At 39.5% G+C, this 23,581-nt stretch overlaps 1 protein-coding gene and 1 long non-coding RNA gene across 4 annotated transcripts in view; one reads left to right on the forward strand and one right to left on the reverse strand.

Annotated features, from left to right (window-relative positions):
- SCOC (short coiled-coil protein) overlaps positions 1 to 19,820 on the reverse strand; it is a 45,103-nt gene extending 25,283 nt beyond the window's left edge. The window contains exon 1 of the mRNA XM_045055844.1: positions 19,683 to 19,820. Within this exon, the coding sequence (XP_044911779.1) occupies positions 19,683 to 19,752 (70 nt within the window). The 5' untranslated portion in view covers positions 19,753 to 19,820. The remainder of the gene's footprint in view (positions 1 to 19,682) is intronic.
- The window catches only part of LOC111560148, an 85,323-nt gene that overhangs the window by 15,175 nt on the left and 46,567 nt on the right, over positions 1 to 23,581 (forward strand). The gene's annotated exons all lie outside the window — the stretch shown is intronic.

Here is a 23,581-nt window from a genome sequence, read left to right on the forward strand (position 1 = left end):
CTTAACTGTCAGCACACAGAGCCTGACATGGTACTCGAACTCACAATCCATGAGGTCATGACCTGAGCCAAAGTCGGATGCTTAACCAACTGAGCCACCCAGGCGCCCCTATCTTATTTAGTTATTAACACAATTTTTATGAGGTAGGCACTTGCTGTCCCCATGGTCTGGATGAGGAAACCAAAGTTAGAGAGCTTCAACAACATGTCCCATGTTACCACTGCTAGTTGAGCCAGGATTTGATTTCAGAGACTTCAACTGAAGAGCTTAGAAAACCAATCATTACATCAGTACTGTCTTAAGAAAAGTCATACTCTATAAATGAATAACAAATAGGAGAAAACAAACAAACCTTAGCAGCAGTGTTTGTATGTGAACAGTTAATAGATTTAGCAGCAATGATTGTAACTATTGCAGATTATCAGTGCTTAAGCCTAAATTTACCTGAGCCACAGAGTCTCTTTCCATGTGCTTAAAATAATAAAACTAAAACTTTTCAAAAATAATTATTCAACTCTGGTGAGGTATTGCTTGATCTCCAAACCCTTAAGCCAACAACAATAGGGAGTGTAGTCAATGTCAGAATGAGAGGAACAAAAAATGCAAAGGTCAGGCCGTGAGATCAAGATGGAGAATAAAAGAAGGAGGACCTGAGACCTCTTAGATGTGAGAGAGACAAAGAGAGAGAGAGAGAGAGAGAGAGAGAGAGAGAGAGAGAGAGAGGATAAAGCAAGGCATGGAAGGGAGAAACAAGGTCACAGAGGGCCATCAAGAGAGGATAAAAGGCAAGGTAAAGAAAACAGAGTGGATAAAAACTTGTAGGAGGAATGAGGAAAAAGGGAGAAAAAGAGAAGGCGTGAGGTACAATGAATTAAAGATGCTACTATGAACTGATTTTTATTAGAGTGTTGAGTATGAGACAAAATGTGATGAAGTGTTTTCCTTCAAACATTGTAGGAGGAAGAGTTACGAAAAATAGTATAATGACACGATAAAGACAGCCAGCTCTGCTATACATCACTTTGTAACATTTTGTAAAGGTGTTATATCTGATATGTGAAAGTTAAGACCATAATCCTAACTTACGGAGTCCTGATTTTGAGATCTGTATGAAATACTAATGTTCAGTTTATAAATATCCCATCTCCCAAGAGAAATAAATGTTCACAACTTTAAAGAAATTAAGGCTAACAACTTTGGGGGGCCCAGCCACATGGTAACAGGAACAAGTGCTGTCTTGTACCCAGTGGCTGTTCACTTCAGGAGGAATGCTGCTTAAGGCTCAAACCAGATGCACTGAAGTTACAGCCTGAATTGAGTGCCTGGTACATCCTAGGCTCCACTGAATATCTGTTAAGTGGATGAATGAATAAAGGAGTATTCAGTATTTCCTTGTTGGTCATCTCTCCCTATCTCTCTTTTCATATCCTAAGAATTAGAAGCCATTCAATAATTTAGGAAATCATGTCTCTATTCTGATATAAATAAATACATAAATAGTTTGATGTGAAATGAAATATTTACGTAGTCTCAAAATATAGAGAAGAAATAAAGCAAGTATAAGTGAGAATTTTAATAGTTCACGGAGGTAGGAATAGAATCTATATATACTTGATTAAGATGCTACCGGGGCGCCTGGGTGGCTCAGTCGGTTAGGCAGCTGACTTCGGCTCAGGTTATGATCTCGCGGTCCGTGAGTTCGAGCCCCGCATCGGGCTCTGTGCTGACAGCTCGGAGCCTGGAGCCTGCTTCATATTCTGTGTCTCCCTCTCTCTGACCCTCCCCCGTTCATGCTCTGTCTCTCCCTGTCTCAAAAATAAATAAACGTTAAAAAAAATTAAAAAAAAAAAAAGATGCTACCTATAAAGATTTCAAACAACTATGTAGCTCTTCCTTTTCTCCTTCTCTAAGGATATACTGAGGATTATAACCCCTACAGTAAATTAGGAAACCATGAGTTTACTTTGATACAGACAGATAGATGGAGATAGATAGACAGACAGGTAGATATGAAATGGAATATTTCCATAGTATCAAAATATCTCACCCAAAATACTAGTTTATTACTAAAAGAAAAAGGAGTAAGATACTACCATAATCAAAGGATAAAAGTTCACCTCAATAGTAAAGGGGCAAATAGAAATTATGTACCACCTGATAGGATGCAGTGAGAAAGACACAGTGTCACTTCTGTGATATTCTTGCCAAACTTACTGATCTTGAGGACTATTTTACAAAACAACTGCCCTATAATCTTTAAAAGTATTAAGGTCATGAGAGTCAAGTGAAGGGTGAGGAATTGTTCAGACTAAAGAAGACTACAGCAACATGATGACTAAATGCAATTCATGATCCTGTACTGGATGCTTTTGCTGTAACGGATGTTATCAAGGCAACTAGTAAGACAAATTCTCTTTGAAGGTTGGGTGATAGTAATGTATGAATGTCATTCTCCTGGCTTTGTTGTCTGTATTGTGACGATGAAGAGGAAGTTCTTGTTTGTATGGAATACACACGAATGCTTCTGGTGGTGGTAGAGCATTGGTTTGGCAACTTACTCTCAAATAATTCAAGGGAAAAAAAAGAATCCTTTTTAGGATACTTGCAAATTTTCTGTAGTTGAGATTGTTTCAAAATAAAAAACCAAAGCAAGACATGACTGTCCTGAAGGGTGGCATTTATAATTCATGTCTTATCTCCCCTGCTCTTCTTGCCTGTGTGTGTCCTATACTTAAGTTTGCCACTTTCTACGTATTATTTTTTAAGACAGATTCCTGTGTGCATCACTAAAAAATGCAAAAGGCTGTTAGTGATGTCTTGATAGATGTCCCTAATCCTAGCACTGGTAATTTCACATGCCTCTCAAGATCAGCACTCCTGCTAGGATTTATATCTTACTTCCATATGCTAGAAAAACTCTTCCTGTTAATCTTATCTTTAAAGAAGAAATTATTGCATAAATATAACATGAAAATGTAATAACCTATAATCCCTTCACACTAATAAATACATTGTTTTGAATTCTCTTTCCATCCTGGTCCATATATATAAATTACCTTCGCATGGCTGTAATCACAACATAGATACAATTTTATATTCTACCTTTCTTGTCTAAACATATTCCAACATTGTCAGAGAGCCCCTGGGGCTCTTTGTGCCCTCTGATTCTATGATTACATTTTTGAAACACTGACCTCATAATATAACTAAGGGACCACATTTCATTATTCAATACCTGCAGTGTGGGTACCTTATTGCTTCTACCTAGTCAGTATAATGTGGTCATGCTATCTAACTAGTAATTTCTACCCAGATGCATTGTCATCTGACAAAAGGCTTTGAAGTCACTCAGACCTAGGCTGGAATCCCACCTGTGCTTTGTACAAGTTACTAACCCTTACTGAGCCCCACTTTTCAATGTGAAGAGTAGGGATAATACTGATCACATGGTATTTTTGAGGATTAAATGAAATAATGAGTGTGGAGTTCTTGGCATAGTGCCTGGTATGTTATAAGCTCTCTGTAAATGTTTGTTATTATTATTCATCTAGGAGATACATGACCAGTTAGTAAAATGTGGGCTTACTCCAAGTATTTAATTTTGTGACTCTCTTAGTTGTGAGGAGTGCTGGGTTACTTTTTAGATGATATCAAGTATCCAGAGAGTTAACTAGGATTTCTAAAGAACCCAACTGATTTTTAAAGCATCATCAGAATTGAGAACCTGTGGAAAACTAGAGTGACAGCTGATTAATCCTCTTTCTCTGATGCCTGCTTTAGTTTTTCTGACTCCCCAACCAAAACCAAAAACAGAAACAAAAAAGTTAAAAAACAAATAAAACCTTTAAAGATTTAATCGTTGGAACATGACAAAAATATTTCATATAGAGTTTGCTTTTAAAAAGTGATCAGTGATGGGGCGCCTGGGTGGCGCAGTCGGTTAAGCGTCCGACTTCAGCCAGGTCACGATCTCGCGGTCCGTGAGTTCGAGCCCCGCGTCAGGCTCTGGGCTGATGGCTCAGAGCCTGGAGCCTGTTTCCGATTCTGTGTCTCCCTCTCTCTCTGCCCCTCCCCCGTTCATGCTCTGTCTCTCTCTGTCCCAAAAATAAATAAACGTTGAAAAAAAAAAAGTGATCAGTGAGCTATCAATTCGCCTAATTCCTTTCACAGTCAAATGATTACATACTATGGAAAAAGGATGATGTCTCAACTTACAAAATGGGCCAATAAAGGAGTTACTGTTTGTGTTAATAGAAAACATACTGCAAAAAAACTATTCTTCGAGAAATTCCTTGAAATACAGGCTTCTCTGGGCAATTGTGTGCTTGGGAATCACACTATGTAACAGAGAGGCATTGGCTGAGAAATTTAGGGTTTAGGGGCCAACAGTCACTGCCAACTGTGACTGAGTCTCTCAAATTATACATCAATTGCATTTTATTTACAGAAATTCTGGGTTTGTTTTTTTTTTTTACACTTTTTTCAAAGCAGAAGTGACAGGACTCCACTGTGTAAGTTGAGAAACACTATAATAGCACAAAGCTGAAGCCATTTAAAATTCTAAAATAAAAAGGGATAAAAAAAATCTTCTAAATATTTTTATAAATGAAGCTTTCTGAAGAGTTATCATGACCTTAGAAAAACCCACTAACCTTGCCGTTAAGAATGAAAATGAAAGCAGAATTTCACACGGATGACCAAATAATAGTAGTCTTTTGTCCGCTGGGAAAAGGTAGTAAAGATTCTCAGGAGGGATAAAAAGGGGAGAATGTGTTTTAAAATGCAAGCTTTTTCAAACAGCTTTTCGTAACATCATGCTACCAGACACCGGAGAACCACGCATGTGCACAGCCAAGGACTCTGAGCCAAAGTCATTAAGCTGACAATGAAATGTGTGTGTGGAGAAACAAGGGAACAATGATTAAATGGGGAAGAAAGCCAGTGAGAGCTGAAAAGAAGCGGTTGTTGGCTGCGTGCAACCTGGGAAGGCTGGTGGAGGGAAGACCCAGGTCACTGAAACAGAAAGAGAGCAGGGGAGACTCACTGTTCTCCCGAACCATTCATTGGGCTGCCACTGAGTCCTTTCCATGTCCAATGTCAAGGATTGAAAATGAATGCTAATGTCTATCTGTGCAAGCAAAACATGTCTTTCTGGGACAGTTTTTACAATAACTCTGGTTCTGTGATTGATGTACATACTATTTCCAGGAGGGCCACTTATAACTTTTGGATCATTTAAAATTTTTATTCCTAGGGTTGAGGAGTTCAAGGAAGCTGGTTCATCCAGTTTGTCCTATTCTTTTAGAGTTGTCCTCCCTTTCTATATCTTCAGATTCTCTTTGAAAGCTTAAAGAGAATCTTCAAAGGGTTGCTTGAGGGAACTATACGGGTCTAAGGAACTGGGATCTGACCCTCAAATTCTGAATGAGACATGGGAGAAGAAGTGTGTCCAAAGCTGATCTAACCCAACTGGAGCCTTTGTGAAAGGAAGGTCCTGATGTTGGAAAATAGCTGCCTCACCCCCTTCTCAACAGTAAAAGGGCCAGGGAAAATTCAGCATTTCATCAGGTCATGAGCTCAGGTAAATAAAATTCACTCCTGAAGTTTTTGTTTTGTTTTGTTTTTGTTTTTTATATCATCTATGGATTTTTCATTAGAAAAAATTAGCACAATTATGAAGGATTTTGTATATTTTCACATAAAGATTCTTGCTCCCATTTTTTTTTGTTAATCTAATGAAGAAGAAAGAAACACATTTCTGATACAAGATAACTGATGGATGGTTTTGTCTTTTAAAGGAAGAGTCAAAATATTGATACTTATCCTTTGATGAGAAAATGAGAGAACACTCTAGATTACTGAAAACATGCAGATACTGTCCTAACACTCTATTTCCTAAGCTTGTTTATTAAAACTAGTTTTTGCATTATGCTAGATAATTTATTTCAGTTAAGTGGATTTCCTCCGATTGAAGATTTTTCACAGACAGAGCACTTACAATTTCTAGCAATACATTAGTGACCCTAGAGCCATGCAACTCTCAAAAGCTACTGAGAAGCAGAGTTAATCTCCTTTTTCTCATTGAATCTCTTATGCTAAGTCTCTAAGGCATTTTGCTGGGCCAGCGGAGGTATTCCTAATGCCACTGTCCATATTATCTTCAGCCTACAGGAACAGATATTCCACTCAACCAATGTCATTATCTATACTTATATGGATCCCACATGTCAATTAAGATTTGCTGAAACTTTCTGCCATTGCTGGTGTGATGAGTACATTTGTTCAGTTCTTCTACAAAACCATTTCTTTTTTTTTAAATTTTTTTAACGTTTTTATTTATTTTTGAGACAGAGAGAGACAGAGCATGGAATGGGGAGGGTCACAGAGAGAAGGAGACACAGAATCTGAAACAGGCTCCAGGCTCTGAGCTGTCGGCACAGAGCCCGACGCAGGGCTCGAACCCACGGACCGCGAGATCATGACCTGAGCTGAAGTCGGACGCTTAACCGACCGAGCCACCCAGGCGCCCCCAAAACCATTTCTATCATACTAGAGATGATCTTTTTTTCGACATCCCTGAGGATGTCTGAATAATCTTTTTTTTTTTTTAACTTTTTAAATGTTTATTTATTTTTGAGAGAGACAGACAGAGCACAAGCAGGGGAGGAGCAGAGAGAGAGAGGGGGAGACACTGAATCCAAAGCAGGCTCCAGGCTCTGAGCTGTCAGCATAGAGCCCAACTCAGGGCTCGAACCCATGAACTGTGAGATCATGACCTGAGCGGAAGTCAGATGCTTACGCATCTGAGCCACCCAGGAGCCCCCCTGAATGATCTTTTAAATTAATATTCATGGCCAAATTTATGGTAGAGGGTAAATAGAGATGACTAGGAAAAGCTTCACTGTTCCTGACCAGCACACATGCAGATGCTTGCCTCATCTTTGTGTACTTATTTAACGATGCCTCCACTCTGGGACTCTCATCTGCACACTATCCTCCCAAAAGGTCCAGAGTAACTGGCAAAGCCATTACCAGCAGTGCAGCAAACCCTCGGGAGCGTCAGAGCGTCGTGCTAGCTGCAAACACTGGCTCCATTCACCATCAGAAAAGAAAGGCCGGCTCCCTTTTCATGGACAAAACTCCTGCCATGGCTCAGTGTGTTTCCCAGCTGGATAGCCACAAGTCTATTTCCTTCCTTAGCTGTATTATAATGGAGGGTGAGATGAAAAGCAATACAAGCCCTTGATACCTTTTACTTGGAGTGCTAACTAATGCAGGGCCTCGTGTCTGATCTTCTGCTTGGCTGAGGGGATGGCAGATGGCCTTCTGAAAGCTTTTCAAACCCAGGCTGCTTTCAGCAGGGCATGAGGAGGGTATTGTTGCATTTTCCATATAGTGGTAGGAAGCAGCACTGAATAAAAGCGCACAACAATTGTGCCACTTCTCTGGGAAGCTTATTACAACCTTACAATGAGGGCTAATTGGCTGATGCCAAAAGCAGACGCAGAAGCAGCTTTGAATATTATTCAGGAGAGGTTTTGGAGAGCAGAGTCAGGAAGGAGGCTGAGGCATAAAGGAGAACAGCGATGGGAACAACAGCGGCAGGGAAGACGTGAGGGCCAGGATGAAGAGGAAACAGAGGAGCTGTATTATTTTTATCAGAAAAGACTCATGCTCTTGTTTAGAGTTTGTTCACATCCACCTCCTCCTTCTTCCATAAGCCTCCTTATCAGGAGGATGTCAACAGGCAGTCCTGGCTTACAGAGTCCACAGGACGCTGCCGTTACTATGACAACTGATGTGGCCAAATCTTGGAGCCTTTAAAGAAACTTTTGTGTGAGCTCCTTGAAATGGGCAGAGGATGAACTAAAATGTACTGAACACTTTCTGTATGCCAGGCTAGTTCAAGGACTTCCCTTTATTGTTTCGTTTAATCTTCAAAACAATTCTGAGACATATTTTTATGATCACTTTGAACTGAGGAAACTGAGGCTCAGGGATGTTAAATAATTTGCTCTAATGGATTCCAATCCAGGCATTTCTGGCCCCAGAGTTTAAGCCCTTCCTGCTACACTACCCTGAGCCAATTTTTCAAATAGCCAGGCCCTGCCTACTACTGGGAACATGATAGTACAGCCTCAATAAATGTTTTCTGAAAGCAGCATTAAACTGATTCACAAATGAAGATACAAAACAAATGTTAAAAAGTATAATTTTCATAGGAGATGATTTTCAGCTAGGGACTGGCCTGCCTAACTGGCCCTCACCCCAATATACACACAAACTCAGTCAGAATTCTTTAGCAAAAATATACTGGCTGTTTTGTGCTGGACACTGCTAGGTTCTAGAAGTACAGACATTTAAAAACCCAGGCTGTGTCCTCTAGCAGCTCACGGTCTATTGGGTAGGACATATACATCAATACAATATCCTGTGAAAAAACATAGGTAAAGGTAAGCTTGGGGTTTTCAGAAAGGAGAAAAGAAACCTAACTCAGCCTCAGAAGGTCAAAGAAGGCTTCCAGAAGGAGGAGATACCTCATTAGGTTCTTCTTTTTTTTCATGTTTATTTATTTAGTTTTGAAAGAGAGAGAGAGAGAGAAACAGAGCAGGAGTGGGGAAAGGGGTAAAGAGAGAGGGAGATAGAGAATCCGAAACAGCTCCAGGCTCTGAGCTGTCAGCACAGAGCCTGATGTGGGACTCGAATTCACACACCGTGAGATCACGGCTAGAGCTGAAGTCAGAAGCTTAACTGATTGAACCACCCAGGCGCTCCACTCAGTGGATTCTTAAAGGATGAGTAGGAATTAGCTAGGCAAGAGAAGGGTGAGTGGTATTATTCCAGGCAAAGAGAACAGCATGGACAATGTCCAGAGGTATGACATAGTACATGCATGGAAAATGGTTTCTTACTGCGCCCAAACCATGTTTGTGGGAAATGACGCTGAAGAGAACTCTAGCACCAAGCAGAGGGAACCTTTAAATACCATGCTAGGAGTCCTGGACTTCATCCAGCAGGAAATGCAACACATTGATTATTCTCTGCAGGGAGAAGGTATGGTATGGTCAGTGTGGAGGATTGATTTGAAGGGATAGGAATTGAAATAGGAAGAACAGTTGGGAGGTTGATGCTGTGGTTTATGTGGGAGATAATGAGGGCCTTGTTCAGGGAAGTGGTGGTAGGGATAGAGAGGCCAGATATATTTGAGAAACAGTTTCAAGGTCAAGTGAACAGGAATCAGTGACTGTTTGGATTGTGAGAGATGAGAATGAAATAATGACATACGAATTTCTAGCTTAAGGAACAGGGTGGATAATGGGACCATTCATTAAGATTGTGAATCAGGAGTGGGAACAGATTGAGGGGTGAGGGTGGGGGGAGATAAGTTCCTTTAACACCCGGGACATTATCTAGTTGCCTAGGAAGCAGATGGATTATGAATCAGAAACTCAGAAGAGAGATAAAGACAAATGATAAAGAATAAAGATTCAAGACCAGAAGTGTGAAAATAGTTTTTTTCTGCAATCCCATCCATCCTGCAGAAATGGTTTGTTGGGCCTCTGTGATATCGTTTCTACAATTAGAATTAGGTGAAAACCATGGGAAAATCAGAAAGTTGCACATACAAAAAATCTTCATCTCTGGTGTCCCTTGAAAATTCTGCTTATTTGCATTTCTGTTTCTTCATGGCAAAGGTCAGCTAGAAGTGGAAAACAGCTCTGCATTCTGGTCAGGGCACGTGCTCTCCAGGGAGCCAGAGTCCTCACCTGACTGGACTCCTGGCCCTTAGGCTCAGCATTGGTTACCATTTTATCAGCACAGTTTGCTCTGTTGCCTTTCATACAGTAGAGTTAAGATAAAAGTAAACTTTTATTCTTCCTTTACCTCAATCAAAAGTAGTAAATGAAATTGAGTCCAAGAGGACTATGTGTTTCAAGGAAAATGGTGATAAGAAATGAAGAATGTGCCTATATATTTGATATGCAAACAAAGCATGTCCTTCTTGAAAGAATTAAACTTAAGACACTATTGGAAATAAATTTTATTAAGAACAGTATCTGCTGTATTTAAAAGATGCATGGGGTGCCTGGCTCAGTCTGTAGAGCTTGTGATTTGATCTCAGGGTCGTGAGTTTGAGCTCCATGTTGGGTGTAGAAATTACTTAAAAATCATATCTTTTAATAAATAAATAAAAGAGCTAATCAAGAAGTTAAAGAGGAAATTAAAAAGTACATGGAAGCCAAAGAAAATAATAACACCACAGCCCAAAACCTCTGGGACGCAGCAAAGGTGGTCATAAGAGGAAAGTATATAGCAATCCAGACCTTCCTCAAGAAGGAAGAAAGGTCTCAGATACACAACCTACCTAACCTTACACCTTAAAGAGTTAGAAAAAGAAAAGCAAATAAAACCCCAAACCAGCAGAAGACAGGAAGTAATAAAGATTAGAGCAGAAATCAATGCTATCAAAACTAAAAAAACGGTAGAACAGATCCATGAAACCAGAAGCTGGTTCTTTGAAAGAATTAACAAAATTGATAAACCCCTAGATAGTTTGATCAAAAAGAAAAAGGAAAGGACCCAAATAAATAAAATCAGGAATGAAAAAGGAGAGATCACAACCAACATAGCAGAAATACAAACAATAATAAGAGAATATTACCAGTGATTATATGCCAATAAAGTCAGCAATCTGAAAGAAATAGACAAATTCCTAGAAATGTATAAACTACCAAAACTGAAACAGGAAGAAATAGAAAATTTGAACAGACCCATAACCAGTAAAGAAATTGAATTAGTAATCAAAAATCTCCCCAAAATCAAAAGTCCAGGGCCAGATGGCTTTACAGGAGAATTCTATCAAACATTTAAAGAAGAGTTAACACCTATCCTCTTGAAGCTGTTCCAAAAAATAGAAATGGAAGGAAAACTTCCAAACTCTTTCTATGAATCCAGCATTACCTTGATTCCAAAACCAGACAAAGACCCCACTAAAAACGAAAACTATAGACCAACTTCCCTGATGAACATGGATGCAAAAATCCTCAACAAGATATTAGCCAACCAGATCCAACAATACATTAAAAACTTATTCACCACGACCAAGTGGGATTTATACCTGGGATGCAGGACTGGTTCAATATCCACAAAACAATCAATGTGATACGTCACATTAGTAAAAGAAAGGACAAGAACCACATGATCCTCTCAATAGACGCAGAGAAAGCATTTGACAAAATACAGCATCCTTTCTTGATAAAAACCCTCAACAAAGTAGGGATAGAAGAATCATACCTCGAGATCATAAAAGCCATATATGAAAGACTCAATGCTAATATCATCCTCAATGGGGAAAAGCTGAGAGTTTTTCCCCTAAGGTCAGGAACAAGACAGGGATGTCCACTCTCGCCACTGTTATTCAACATAGTTTTGAAAGTCTTAGCCTCAGCAATCAAACAACACAAAGAAATAAAAGGCATCCAAATAGGCCAGGAGCAGGTCGAACTCTTGCTCTTCTCAGATGACATGATACTCTGTATGGAAAACCCAAAAGATTCCACCAAAAACTGCTAGAACTGATCCATGAATTCAACAAAGTCACGGGATATAAAATCAATGTACAGAAATTGGTTGCATTCCTATACACCAATAATGAAGCAACAGAAAGAGAAATAAAGGAATCTATCCCATTTACAATTGCACCAAAAGCCATAAAATACCTAGGAATAAATCTAACCAAAGAGGTGAAAAATCTATACACTGAAAACTATAGAAAGCTTATAAAAGAAATTGAAGAAGACACACAGAAAAATGGAAAAATATTCCATGTCTTGGATGGGAAGAACAAATATTTTTAAAATGTCAATACTACCCAAAGCAATCTACATATTCAATGCAATACCTATCAAAATAACACCAGCATTATTCACATAGCTAAGGAACAAACAATCCTAAAATTTATATGGAACCAGAAAAGACCCTGAATAGCCAAAGCAATCTTGAAAAAGAAAACCAAAGCTGGAAGCATCACAATCCCAGACTTGAAGCTATATTACAAAGCTGTCATCATCAAGACAGTATGGTACTGGCAAAAAACCAAAAAACCAAAAAAACAAAAAAACCCACAAAAAACAGACACTCAGATCAATGGAACAGAATAGAGAACCCAGAAATGGACCCACAAACATATCAACTAATCTTTGACAAAGCAGGAAAGAATATCCAATGGAATAAAGACAGTCTCTTCAGCAAGTGGTGCTGGGAAAACTGGGCAGTGACATGCAGAAAAATGAACCTAGACCACTTTCTTACACCATACACAAAAATAAACTCAAAATGGATGACAGACCTAAACATAAGACAGAAAGCCATCAAAATCCTAGAGGAGAAAGCAGGCAAAAACCTCTTTGACCTTGGCCGCAGCAACTTCTTACTCAACACGTCTCTGGAGGTAAGGGAAACAAAAGCAAAAATGAATTATTGAGACCTCATCAAAATTAAAAGATCCTACACAGCAAAGGAAACAATCAGCAAAACTAAAAGGCAACCGACAGAATGGGAGAAGATATTTGCAAATGACATATCAGATAAAGGCTAAGTATTCAAAGTCGATAACGAACTTATCAAACTCAACACCCAAAAACAAATAATCCAGAGAAGAAATGGGCAAAACACATGTATAGACACTTTTCCAAAGAAGACATCCAGATGGCCAACTGACACATGAAAAAATGCTTAACATCACTTATCATCAGGGAAACACAAATCAAAACCACAGTGAGATACCACCTCACACCTGTCAGAATGACTAACATTAACAACTCAGGCAACAACAGATGTTGGCGAGGATGCGGAGAAAGAGGAGCTCTTTTGCACTGCTGGTGGGAATGCAAACTGGTGCAGCCACTCTGGAAGACAGTATGGAGGTTCCTCAAGAGATTAAACATAGAACTACCATATGACCCAGTAATCACACTACTAGGTATTTATCCAAGGGATACAGGTGTACTGTCTTGAAAGGGCACATGCACCCTAGTGTTTATAGCAGCACTATCAACAATAGCCAAAGTATGGAAAGAGCCCAAATGTCCATCAATGGATGAATGGATAAAGAAGATGCGAGATATATATATATATATATATATATATATATATATATATATATATAAAAATATATACACACACACACACACATGCACACACACACATATACATACATACATACATACAATGGAGTATTACTTGGCAATCAAAAAGAATGAAATTTTGCCATTTGCAACTACATGGATGGAACTAGAGGGTATTATGAGTGACATTAGTCAGAGAAAGACAAATATCATATGACTTCACTCATATGAGGACTTTAAGATACAAAACAGATGAATATAAGGGAAGGGAAGCAAAAAGAATATAAAAACAAGGAGGGGGACAAAACATAAGAGACTCTTAAATATGGAGAACAAACGGAGGGTTACTGGAGGGTTTGTGGGAGGGGGTATAGGCTAAATGGGTAAGGGGCATTAAGGAATCTACTCCTGAAATCATTATTGCACTATATGCTAACTAACTTGGATGTAAATTAAAAAAAATAAATAAATAAAGAGAAGGGGGAAAAAAAGAAAATAAATAGATAAATAAATAAATAAATAAATAAATAAATAAATAAATAAATAAAAGATGCATGATGACTTTCCATTTGTTTGTATCTTCTTTAATTTCTTTCATCAGTGTTTTATGGCTGTCAGTAGTTAAAACTACCCAAAGCAATCTACAGATTCAATGCAATCCCTATCAAAATCCCAATGGCATTTTTTACAAAAACAGAAAAAATAATTCTAAAATTCATCTTAAAACACAAAAGTCCCCAAATCGCCAAAACAATCTGGGGAAAATAAATGAACAAAGCTAGAGGCGTCATACTTCCTGATTTCAGTGTAATAAAAATACATTGCAAAACTGTAATAATTAAAACATAGGATACTGGTATACAGACAGACATATAAACCAGTGGAGCAGAATACAGAGTCCAAAATAAAGCCATGCACATACAGTCCCCTGATCTTTGACAAGAGTGCCAAGAATATACAATGGAGAAAGGATAGTCTCTTCAATAATCGTGTTGGGAAAACTCAACTCTCACATGCAAAAGAATAAAATTAGACCCTTACCTTACACCATACACAAAAATCAACTCAAAATGGATTAAAAACTTAAATGTAAGACCAGAAGCTATAAAACTTCTAGAAGAAGATATAGGGGAAAGCTTCATGGTATCAGTCATGGCAGTCATTTTGTGGATATCGCACCAAAAGCACAGAGAACAAAAACAAAAATAGACAAATGAGACTAAAACAAACTAAAAAGCTTCTACACAGTAAACAACTAATAGAGTAAAAAGGCAACCTATAGAACAGGAGAAAATATTTACAAATTATGTATCTGATAAAGAATTAACTTCCAAAATATATAAGGAGCTCCCACAACTCAATAACAAAATGCACTAATAACCCAATTAAAATTGGGCAAAGGACTTGAATAGGCATTTCATCAAAGAAGACATGTAAATGGCTAACAGGTATGTGAAAAGATGCTCAATGTCACTTAATTATCAGGAAAATGCAAATCAAAACCATAATGATATATCACCTAACATTGTTAGGACAGCTATCATTAAAAAAAAAAAAAAGACAGGTGTTGGTGAGGATATGAAGAAACTAGAACACTTTCACACTATTGGTGGGAATGTAAATTTGTACAGCTGCCATGGAAAACAGTATGAAGTTTCCTCAAAAAGTTAGCAATAAGAGTGCCTGCCTGCCTCAGTCAGTAGAGTACACAACTCTTGATCTTGTGGTCATGAATTCAAGCCCCATGTTGGGCATAGATATTACTTAAAAAAGAGTTGAAAACAAAAATACTATATGATCCAAGAATCCCACTTCTGGATATTTATCTGAAAGAACTGAAATAAGGATCTTGAAGAGATATTAGCACTCTCATGTTCATTGCTGCATTATTCACAATAGTTAAGATGTGAAAACAACTTAAATGTGCATCAACAGATGAATGGATAAACAAAAATGTGTATATAAACACAAAGGAATATTATTCAGCCTTAAAAAAAAGGAAAGAAATCCTACAATATGCCATGGTATGAATGAACCTTGTGGACATGATACCATGTGCAAGAAGCCAGTCACATGAGGACAAATACTGTATGATTCCATTTATATGAGGTATCTAAGATAGACTTGTAGAAGCAAAGAATAGAATGGGAGCTCTGCAGGGGGGATCTGGGCAGAAGGGACAAGGGGCTGTTGCTAATCAACAGGTATGTTAACGTGAGTAAGTTCTAAATATCTGGTGCACAATGTTGTTCCTATAGTTAACAACACTGTACTGTGCACTTAAAAATCTGTTAAGAGGGTATATTTCATATTAAGTGTTCTTACCACATTAAAATAAAAAAACTAAAAAAATATGCATAGTGAAAAACCTAATAAACTGAAAAAGAATTTAAATTTCAATAGCATTTTTGGAAATTGAATGAAATAAATGACGAAATACCATGAATCATTGCCTGGCCCTAAAGGTGTTGAATTTGCAACCTTTATTGTAGTGTCACTGGTATATAGTCAAGATGTGAGAATGGAGCTCAGAGGTGTGGTTGAGATCATCCAGAGAGTGTGTCTAGAGAGAGAAGAAAAGTAGGCCAAGGGCAGAATCTTGGGGAAACACTTGAGGAAAAGGAGCCTGAGAACGATGAGAGAGAGGTTGAAGGGTAATCTGAGAAGTGTGATAGCATCAATTCCAGGGGAGCAAAAACATGGGTAGGAAGGAAGGAAGGAAGGAAGGAAGGAAGGAAGGAAGGAAGGAAAGAAGGGAGGAAGGAAGGGAGGGAGAGATCAACACTTTCAAATGTCTTTGTTCTGCTGTTGTATGTGTCCAACCCAGAAGGGAGGCCAGTCCAGCTACAGCATAACTTAGACCAGAGATTCCCAAACTACCTTGGTTCACAATGCCCTTGAGTCTAAGGAATTTTTTCACAGTGCTCCAAAGTCAAGAGAAATACCAAAAAGTTCCAGGTATTAAGTATTTAGGTCCAAGCATCTTAAGTAGCTTATGTCCTAAAACTTAGTAATCATTTGAAAAAAAAAAAAAAAAGACACCAAATTGAGGGAAATCTTAATTTCTTTTTTATTTCATTCTTAAATAAACAATCACTTACTTATGGAATGTGTGCACCTGTTGGGCATTGTACACTTTCTCTAACCTTCTCAAACTGACACCCTCATTAACTGACCTACATTGATTTTTACGCAGAACTTGCTTTTTATCTCAGAAACCATAGTAAATCCAGCATGGAAAGAGATGTAGCTCTATCTCATGTGAAATTGTGAACAATCTCTAGCTAGCTGTTCTCACAATGTCTGATAGAGTTTGATGTGCCCCATAGAGCCCCTATAGGTTTGCTGCAGTGCCCTGAGGCACCTTGGCACACAGTTTGGGAACTATGGGGTTAGACTATATGAGCTGATCTATAATCCTATAATGTATAAGTTTGTTTCTATAGAGACAGTTGGTCTGAAATCCATACCAATAACCTACAAATGAATTTATGGAGTATGACTAATTTCTGCTTTGAATAACTGCTGTCACTGCTAGTTTTCATAGCTTTTGACCAACTAGCTTAGGAAGTAGGATTACCTAAATAAATCCAAAGTTTAATGCCTTCAGTCCTCTCCCCAAGGAGTTAGCAAATATATTCTCCTTTCTCTTGCCTTCCTTCGGTTAGGAAAGAAACAGTGTTGGGGCGCCTGGGCGGCTCAGTTGGCTAAGCGTCTGACGTCGGTTCAGGTCATGATCTCGCACTTCATGAGTTCAAGCCCCGTGTTGGGCTCTTGTGCTGACAGCTTGGAGGCTGGAGCCTGCTTCACATTCTGTGTCTCCCTCTGTCTCTGCTCCTTCCCAATTCATGCTCTGTCTCTCTCTCAAAAATAAATAAATACTAAAAAAAAAATTAAGAAAAGAAACAATGTAGAGGGGTTGAGGTGGTGAAAAGAGACAGTGACTGGATCTGAAGCAGCCACACTGGGAATCAGCATAGAGTATGAGGGGCCTGACTGTGTGTTCAAAGTCCTTGTATGAGAACCTCCATTATCTAGCAGCTTCAGATACCACACTTGGCTAGCCAGTGTGTACCTCGGGCAAGTCACCTAACCTTTCTGGACCTCCTCTGTATTTATATGTGTATTTGTACTTGTGTATATATATTATATGCAATCTATATTACATTGAGTAATACACAATTTTATAATATATACTAAAAGAAAAGTGAGAAATTGGACTAAACTTTCTTTTGAGGGGTGCAAGTGAGTGAGAGGAGAGAGGAAGAGAGAGAGAGAGAGAATCTCACAAGGGACAGAGAGAGAGAAACTTTTTGTTGAAGATTTATTTTTGACAGAGAGAGAGAAAGAGAGAGTGTGTGTGAGCGGGAGAGGGGCAGAGAATCTGCTGAGGGGCCTGTGCCGACAGCAGCAAGCCCAATGCCAGGCATTAACTCACATACCGTGAGATCATGACCTGAGCTAAAGTCGGGTGCTCAACGACTTAGCCAGTCAGGTGTCCCTGGACTAAACTTTGTATGATATAAGCAATGCCCTTTTAATGCTCTACTCTTGCACAGACTCCACGATTTGAATGATGTCTACTAAACAAGGTGCATTTATTTCGTAATAATTTGTTTTCCTATTTTTAATCAAAGACCTAGAACCTCATTTAGTGAGCCAGTGCTACCACATCAAATTGATAAAATTATGTAAAAAAAAAAAAAACCCAAACCCCAAACCATGGTGTTTCAGTTCATTTTTGTCGCAAGTATGTGAACAATTTCCATTTGCCATCTTGAAATAGTGAAACAGCACACATTAGCACCCGTCCCTTAGCCCACTGTTACCATGCTGGACCGTCCCATCCCTTAAGGCCCTTTGTGTGCAAAGATTCTGCACCTCCTCTAACCAAGGAGGAGGAGGTCAGGAGTGGGAGCAAGGAGACGCTGGCGCCCCCACTCGGCTGCCACCACTCTCAGGACCAACCCAGGAGTACCGCTTACCCTGTCCCAGTTTATTCAATGTTCACGCCCACGGGCTCAGATGCGGTTAGCAAAAGCAACTCCGAAGGAGTCGTTCTCAAAACCATTGCCAACAGCAGACAGGACACCTGAATTCAACCCCCCTGCCTCTGCCCTCTTCTGCTTCTGTCTGCACTCCAGTGTGGGGGCGGCTGAAGATGAGACCTGGAGGGCAGGGCCGAGGCGATGCCAAGGGCTGGATGAGAGAGAGCGGTTTCATAAAGTCTCATTTCCCAGCCACAGCCATGGTTGCCCTTTCAGGCCCAGCCCACGCTACAATCTAGAAAAGAATCCTGGGTTGGGGGTGAATTTAGAGCAAGCAAGAGTTCTGTATGAACTGTACCCGCCCACAGCATATACAGCTCCCCACGCATAAGCACCTCACTCACAGTGCCTTCTAGAAGCCAAGAAACAGGTTTCCCTTGGTCTTTGTTTCCTTGGCTGCCTTCTGTAGCTCTGTCATTTGCTAAACACCCTGGTGGGAGCATGTTAAGGCCAGCGGTGTCCCATTTCTTCAACAGACCCTGTACCTTGTACCTTTCCTCTCCTCATAAAGGCTGAAAATGCTCCTCTTTGATTTCCAAAGCCCCCAGCATGTTTACGCAGTGCCAGGAGGGGAAGCTTAGCTCTGGCTGGCTTGCTGGCGGTTTGTGCTAATTGTCTGGCTGCACTTTAAAAAGAGGCTTTTTGAATCTGAGCATTTAGGGAGAAAGTGGAGAAGCGTGGCTGTATGAAAGAGCAATTGATGTTAAATATTCATGGTCTGCTCTCTGTTAATCAAAATCAGTAACCCCCATTGCTTCACTGCCCTCTTGCTGGCTTCTTACTATGATTGTGCTAAAGGAACTTGGATACAAACAATGCCAACAACACACACACACACACACACACACACACACACACACACACACACACCACAAGACGTGGGTGCTTATGGGTTTGAAGTGTTTCCAGTTGACATTGTGCAACTCAGCATTGTCTGTTTTCTCTGGAATGTTGAATGAGCCATAGTTATCCCTTCCGTCAGCATTTTAGAACCACTACCCTCCCCTTTTTCCTTCTCTCATGTTGAATTCACCAAACTTTGTCCTTGCTTAAAAACAAGGCATTTTCCAAAATAATTCTTAAAGTGAATTGCAGCATATTCTAGTTCAATTTTCAGAGATGATAAAATTGTTTTACAAAATAGGGAAGACATTGACTATAATTGAACAAAATATGGTAATAATATCATAAGTTGTTCTATGAACAACATTGAGGTTATATTTCCTGGGCTTTTAGGAAATAAACATTTTTTTATTTTTATTTGTTGATTTATTTTAAAAGAAGATGTAATACAACCACAGAAACTTTCTAAATAATCACTTAATTTAAAAGGAAAAGAAAAATAGCTCTTACACAAAAGTTTTTTGTTTTATTTTGTAACTATGTTTTCCAAGTTTTCTATAATGAGCATGTGTCACCATTAAAATAAAAGTAAGTTATATTTTTTAAAAACTGAACAGTCGCTGAATTTTATATTTCAGAATTCATCAAGTGCTTTCTTCCTTACCTATATCATCTGTAAGGGAAATGTTGGTGAATGTGCCATCCTCCTCTTCCTCTTTGCTGGACTCCTCCATCCTGCTCACTGCTCAGGCCTGTTAGTGAGATAAATGAGGGCAGGGAAAAACGGCTGTTCTCCCATGTGATCACCCTTGTTAAATCATTAATAAATGAGTGTCCAAGCAGGTACTATCTGATCCTTGCGCTAGCCACCTTCTTCCTGCTTTCCACCTGAGAGGTTCTTACCTGGGTGTTGTGTTCCTAACCGGAAATAGTTAGAGACCCAAGTTAAAGAGCTATAGCCCTTTACCTGAAGCTGTTGAGCTGGCATTACTGCTGTACCCTGGCTAAATGCCAAACCTTGCCTTTAGTCCATTGACAGTTTGCTTGAGCTGCATTGTCTACGAACGTTGTCCAAAAAGCACTGGAATGAAATTGGGAGAAGAAATTGAATTTTATGTGATTGGCATATTTTTGGGACACCTACAATAAACTTGTCAAGGATTTTGGTTAGTGACCTAGCAGCATGACTTGGTCACAGAGCCTCAATTTCCTGTCCTACATGATGATAAATCTTTTGTTAAGGATTAAAAGTGGATGCCATGCACTTGATAAATGTCAACCACAATAATGACCACAAATGATCAGACATATGTGAGGAAGTAGTATTTTGCTACATAGTGAGCTCATCAGTGCCCTCTCATATTACTATGTCTATACCTCACCCTGGGAAAGTTTATTAAAATGACAGATCTCCCTTCTCTATTTCTGGAGGAGCCCAAGGGAGGGCATGATGGCCTTGCCAGCCCTTAAGCCAAGGGCCCTTTGTTAGAGGAGGAAGCATTATTTTTTTTTTCCTCTTAATGTTTATTTATTTTTGAGAGAGAGACAGAGCATGAGCAGGGGAGGGACAGAGAGAGGGAGACATAGAATCTGAAGCAGGCTCCAGGCTCTGAGCTGTCAGCACAGGGCCTGACATGGGGTTCAAACTCATGAACTGTGAGATCATGACCTGAGCTGAAGTCAGATGCTTAACCAACTGAGCCATCCCAGTGCCCCTGAGGAGGAAGCATGTTTTTACAACTATTTTTCTTGGTCACCTATCTTGTCAGATACATAGACAAGCCCAAAACTATTTTCGAGTTTCTCATTATCACTTTCAGAGGAAAAAAAAATCAACCAAATTTAATGAAGAATTTTAAGCAGATATCAAAATTGAGTTGCTACATAATATGTTCTGCCTTAAGTGCTTTGATACATAGGATTTTTTTTTTATCCACCTGAGTTCATTGTTGCTATATCAAGCAAAATGGATATAAACTGCTAGAAATCCTGAATGTTAAATATTAAATTCACTAGAGTAGAATCCCCCCCCCCAATTTTCTAATTACAGTCTACAAATATTGAGTGCCTATTTTGTACAAGCTGGGGACTTTGGAGGGTTCAAAGTAACAGATGGTTATTGCTGTCAATAAGCTTATAAAACAGCTCAAAGGCAAGAGTTCTGGAGGTTTAGAGGAAGGGAAGAGTGTGTCTTGTTGGCAGATCTTAGAAAGGCTTAGAGAAAGTGACATTTGAGATGCATGATCAATGACAAGTGGGGTCTAGTAGGCAAAAATGCTTTCTCAGTGAAGGAGCGTGTACAAAGGCCCAGAGATGGGAAAGCAGTAGGCACATAGAGGGACCCAGAGTGGAAGACATTCATAGCTAAGAAGTAGGAGATAAGGTAGAATATAGGTTAAGGTCATATCTAAGAGTGTTTTGAATGTCAGACTGTGTTAGTCCAAGTCCTTTAAGAATTGGACTCTTAGATGAGATTAAAAGGGTGAGAAAAAATAGGGATGGAGCAAAGAAAAGACCAGGAGATCCATCAGACTGTGATGCAAGACCAACCCAGTGAGGACAAAGCAGGAGGGAAGGTCTAGTTTATCTTTCACACTAAGGAAGTTTCAACAGGGTTGTCAAAGACTACTCTGGCCAAAGCTGACCATAAGAGCAGTCCTGTGCCTCCCAGGAATGGCCTCCCTTGGCATTCCTGCAGCTCTTGGCTACTGGGTGGGAGCAGCTGGTGGGAAGTGAGGCCTCTGTGCAAACGTAGTGATGGATTGCAGAGCACAGCAGCTGGGGCCTTAGTCAATTACACTCCCTGTACTTGAAGGTCTACAAGGCACACGTTCATGGCCACCATATGAGCTGCTTTTTCTAGCAACTCTGTATATAATCATGGACCAGTACTTTAGGAAGCATAGAAATACCTCTCTTGCCTGATCCTTCCTCTGTCAGTCCTAGAAATAATAGCACACACTTAAGTAATACCCTGTGCTAGGCAACAACCATGAGTTAGATGCTAATACTATTCCCATTTATTTTTTTTTTAAAGATTTTTTTTCAACGTTTTTTTATTTATTTTTGGGACAGAGAGAGACAGAGCATGAACGGGGGAGGGGCAGAGAGAGAGAGGGAGACACAGAATCGGAAACAGGCTCCAGGCTCCGAGCCATCAGCCCAGAGCCTGACGCGGGGCTCGAACTCACGGACGGCGAGATCGTGACCTGGCTGAAGTTGGACGCTTAACCGACTGCACCACCCAGGCGCCCCTACTATTCCCATTTAAAAGATGAGGGAGCTGAGGCATGGGAAGATATTAAATAAAAGACAAGCAGTGAAATGTGTGGTAAAGCTGGGAATGGAAACCCTCTGGGTGTAGGGTCTGTACTCTTAACCACTGTGTTAACTACTCCTGATAAAATTATTGGGTAAGGGAGGGGATGAAAGAGAAGTAATCAATGTGGCAAAAGAATTTAGAAACCAAAGGGTATGTTTGGTTTAATTGTGTATGGGGGTTTTATTTTTATTACTCATGGCCAGTGGTACTTTTTGCCAGAATTAGCCTAAGTGCACGATTCTTTGCCTTTCTGATTACCTTAAAAAAGGACATTTATTATGAAGTATCAATCCTAATGGATGGGGGAATGAAAAGAGAGAAAACTCAAGTCAGTCAGCATTACTACTGTCTCCATAGTCTTTGGGCAAAAGTTATAATGGAGATGTTCACTTTTACCTGGAGTAGAGAATTATCCATGGATTGAAGTTATCCATGGTGAATATTTCCCCCTTTTTTTCTCCTAATAGTTTTATTGTTTTAGCTTCCATATTTAAGTCACTGATTCATTTTAAGTTAATTTTTGCATGTGGAGTAGGGTAGGGGTGCAGCTTCATTTCTTTGCATTTGGATATTTAGCTGTTCTAACACCATTTGTTGAAGAGAATATTTTTTCCCTCGTTGAATGGTCTTGGCATCCTTATCAAAAATCAATTGGTCTAGATGTTGGGGTTTAGTTTTGGAATCTCAGTTCTATTACATGGGACTATATGTCTGTCGTTATGTCAGCACCACACTGCTTTGATTACCATAGTTTTGTGGCAAGCTTTGAAATTCAGGAAGTATGAGTACTCCAACTTTGTTTTTCCTTTTAAATAATACTTTGATTATTTGGGGTCCTTTGAAGTTCCATATGAATTTGAGGATTGACATGAATTTGGCAATGGACTCCTAAATTTTTAATTAATTTTTTAACATTTAAAAAAAATTATTATTTTTTGAGAGACAGAGTGTGAGCAGGGGAGGGGCAGAGAGAGGGGGAGACACAGAATCTGAAGCAGGCTCCAGGCTCTGAGCTGTCAGCACAGAGCCCGATGTGGGGCTCGAACTCGTGAACCATGAGATCATGCCTTAACCCAAAGTCAGACACTTAATCGACTGAGCCACCCAGTTGCCCCAATGGACTCCTAAATTTGACACCAAAAACGTGAGCAACAAAAGAAAAAATAACTTGGACTTCATGAAAATGTCGAAAGTGTGTACATCAAAGGACATTATCAAGAATGTGAAAAGGCTATCTACAG

Source organism: Felis catus, chromosome B1 (assembly GCF_018350175.1).
Source record: "Felis catus isolate Fca126 chromosome B1, F.catus_Fca126_mat1.0, whole genome shotgun sequence".
Taxonomy (NCBI): Eukaryota; Metazoa; Chordata; class Mammalia; order Carnivora; family Felidae; genus Felis; species Felis catus.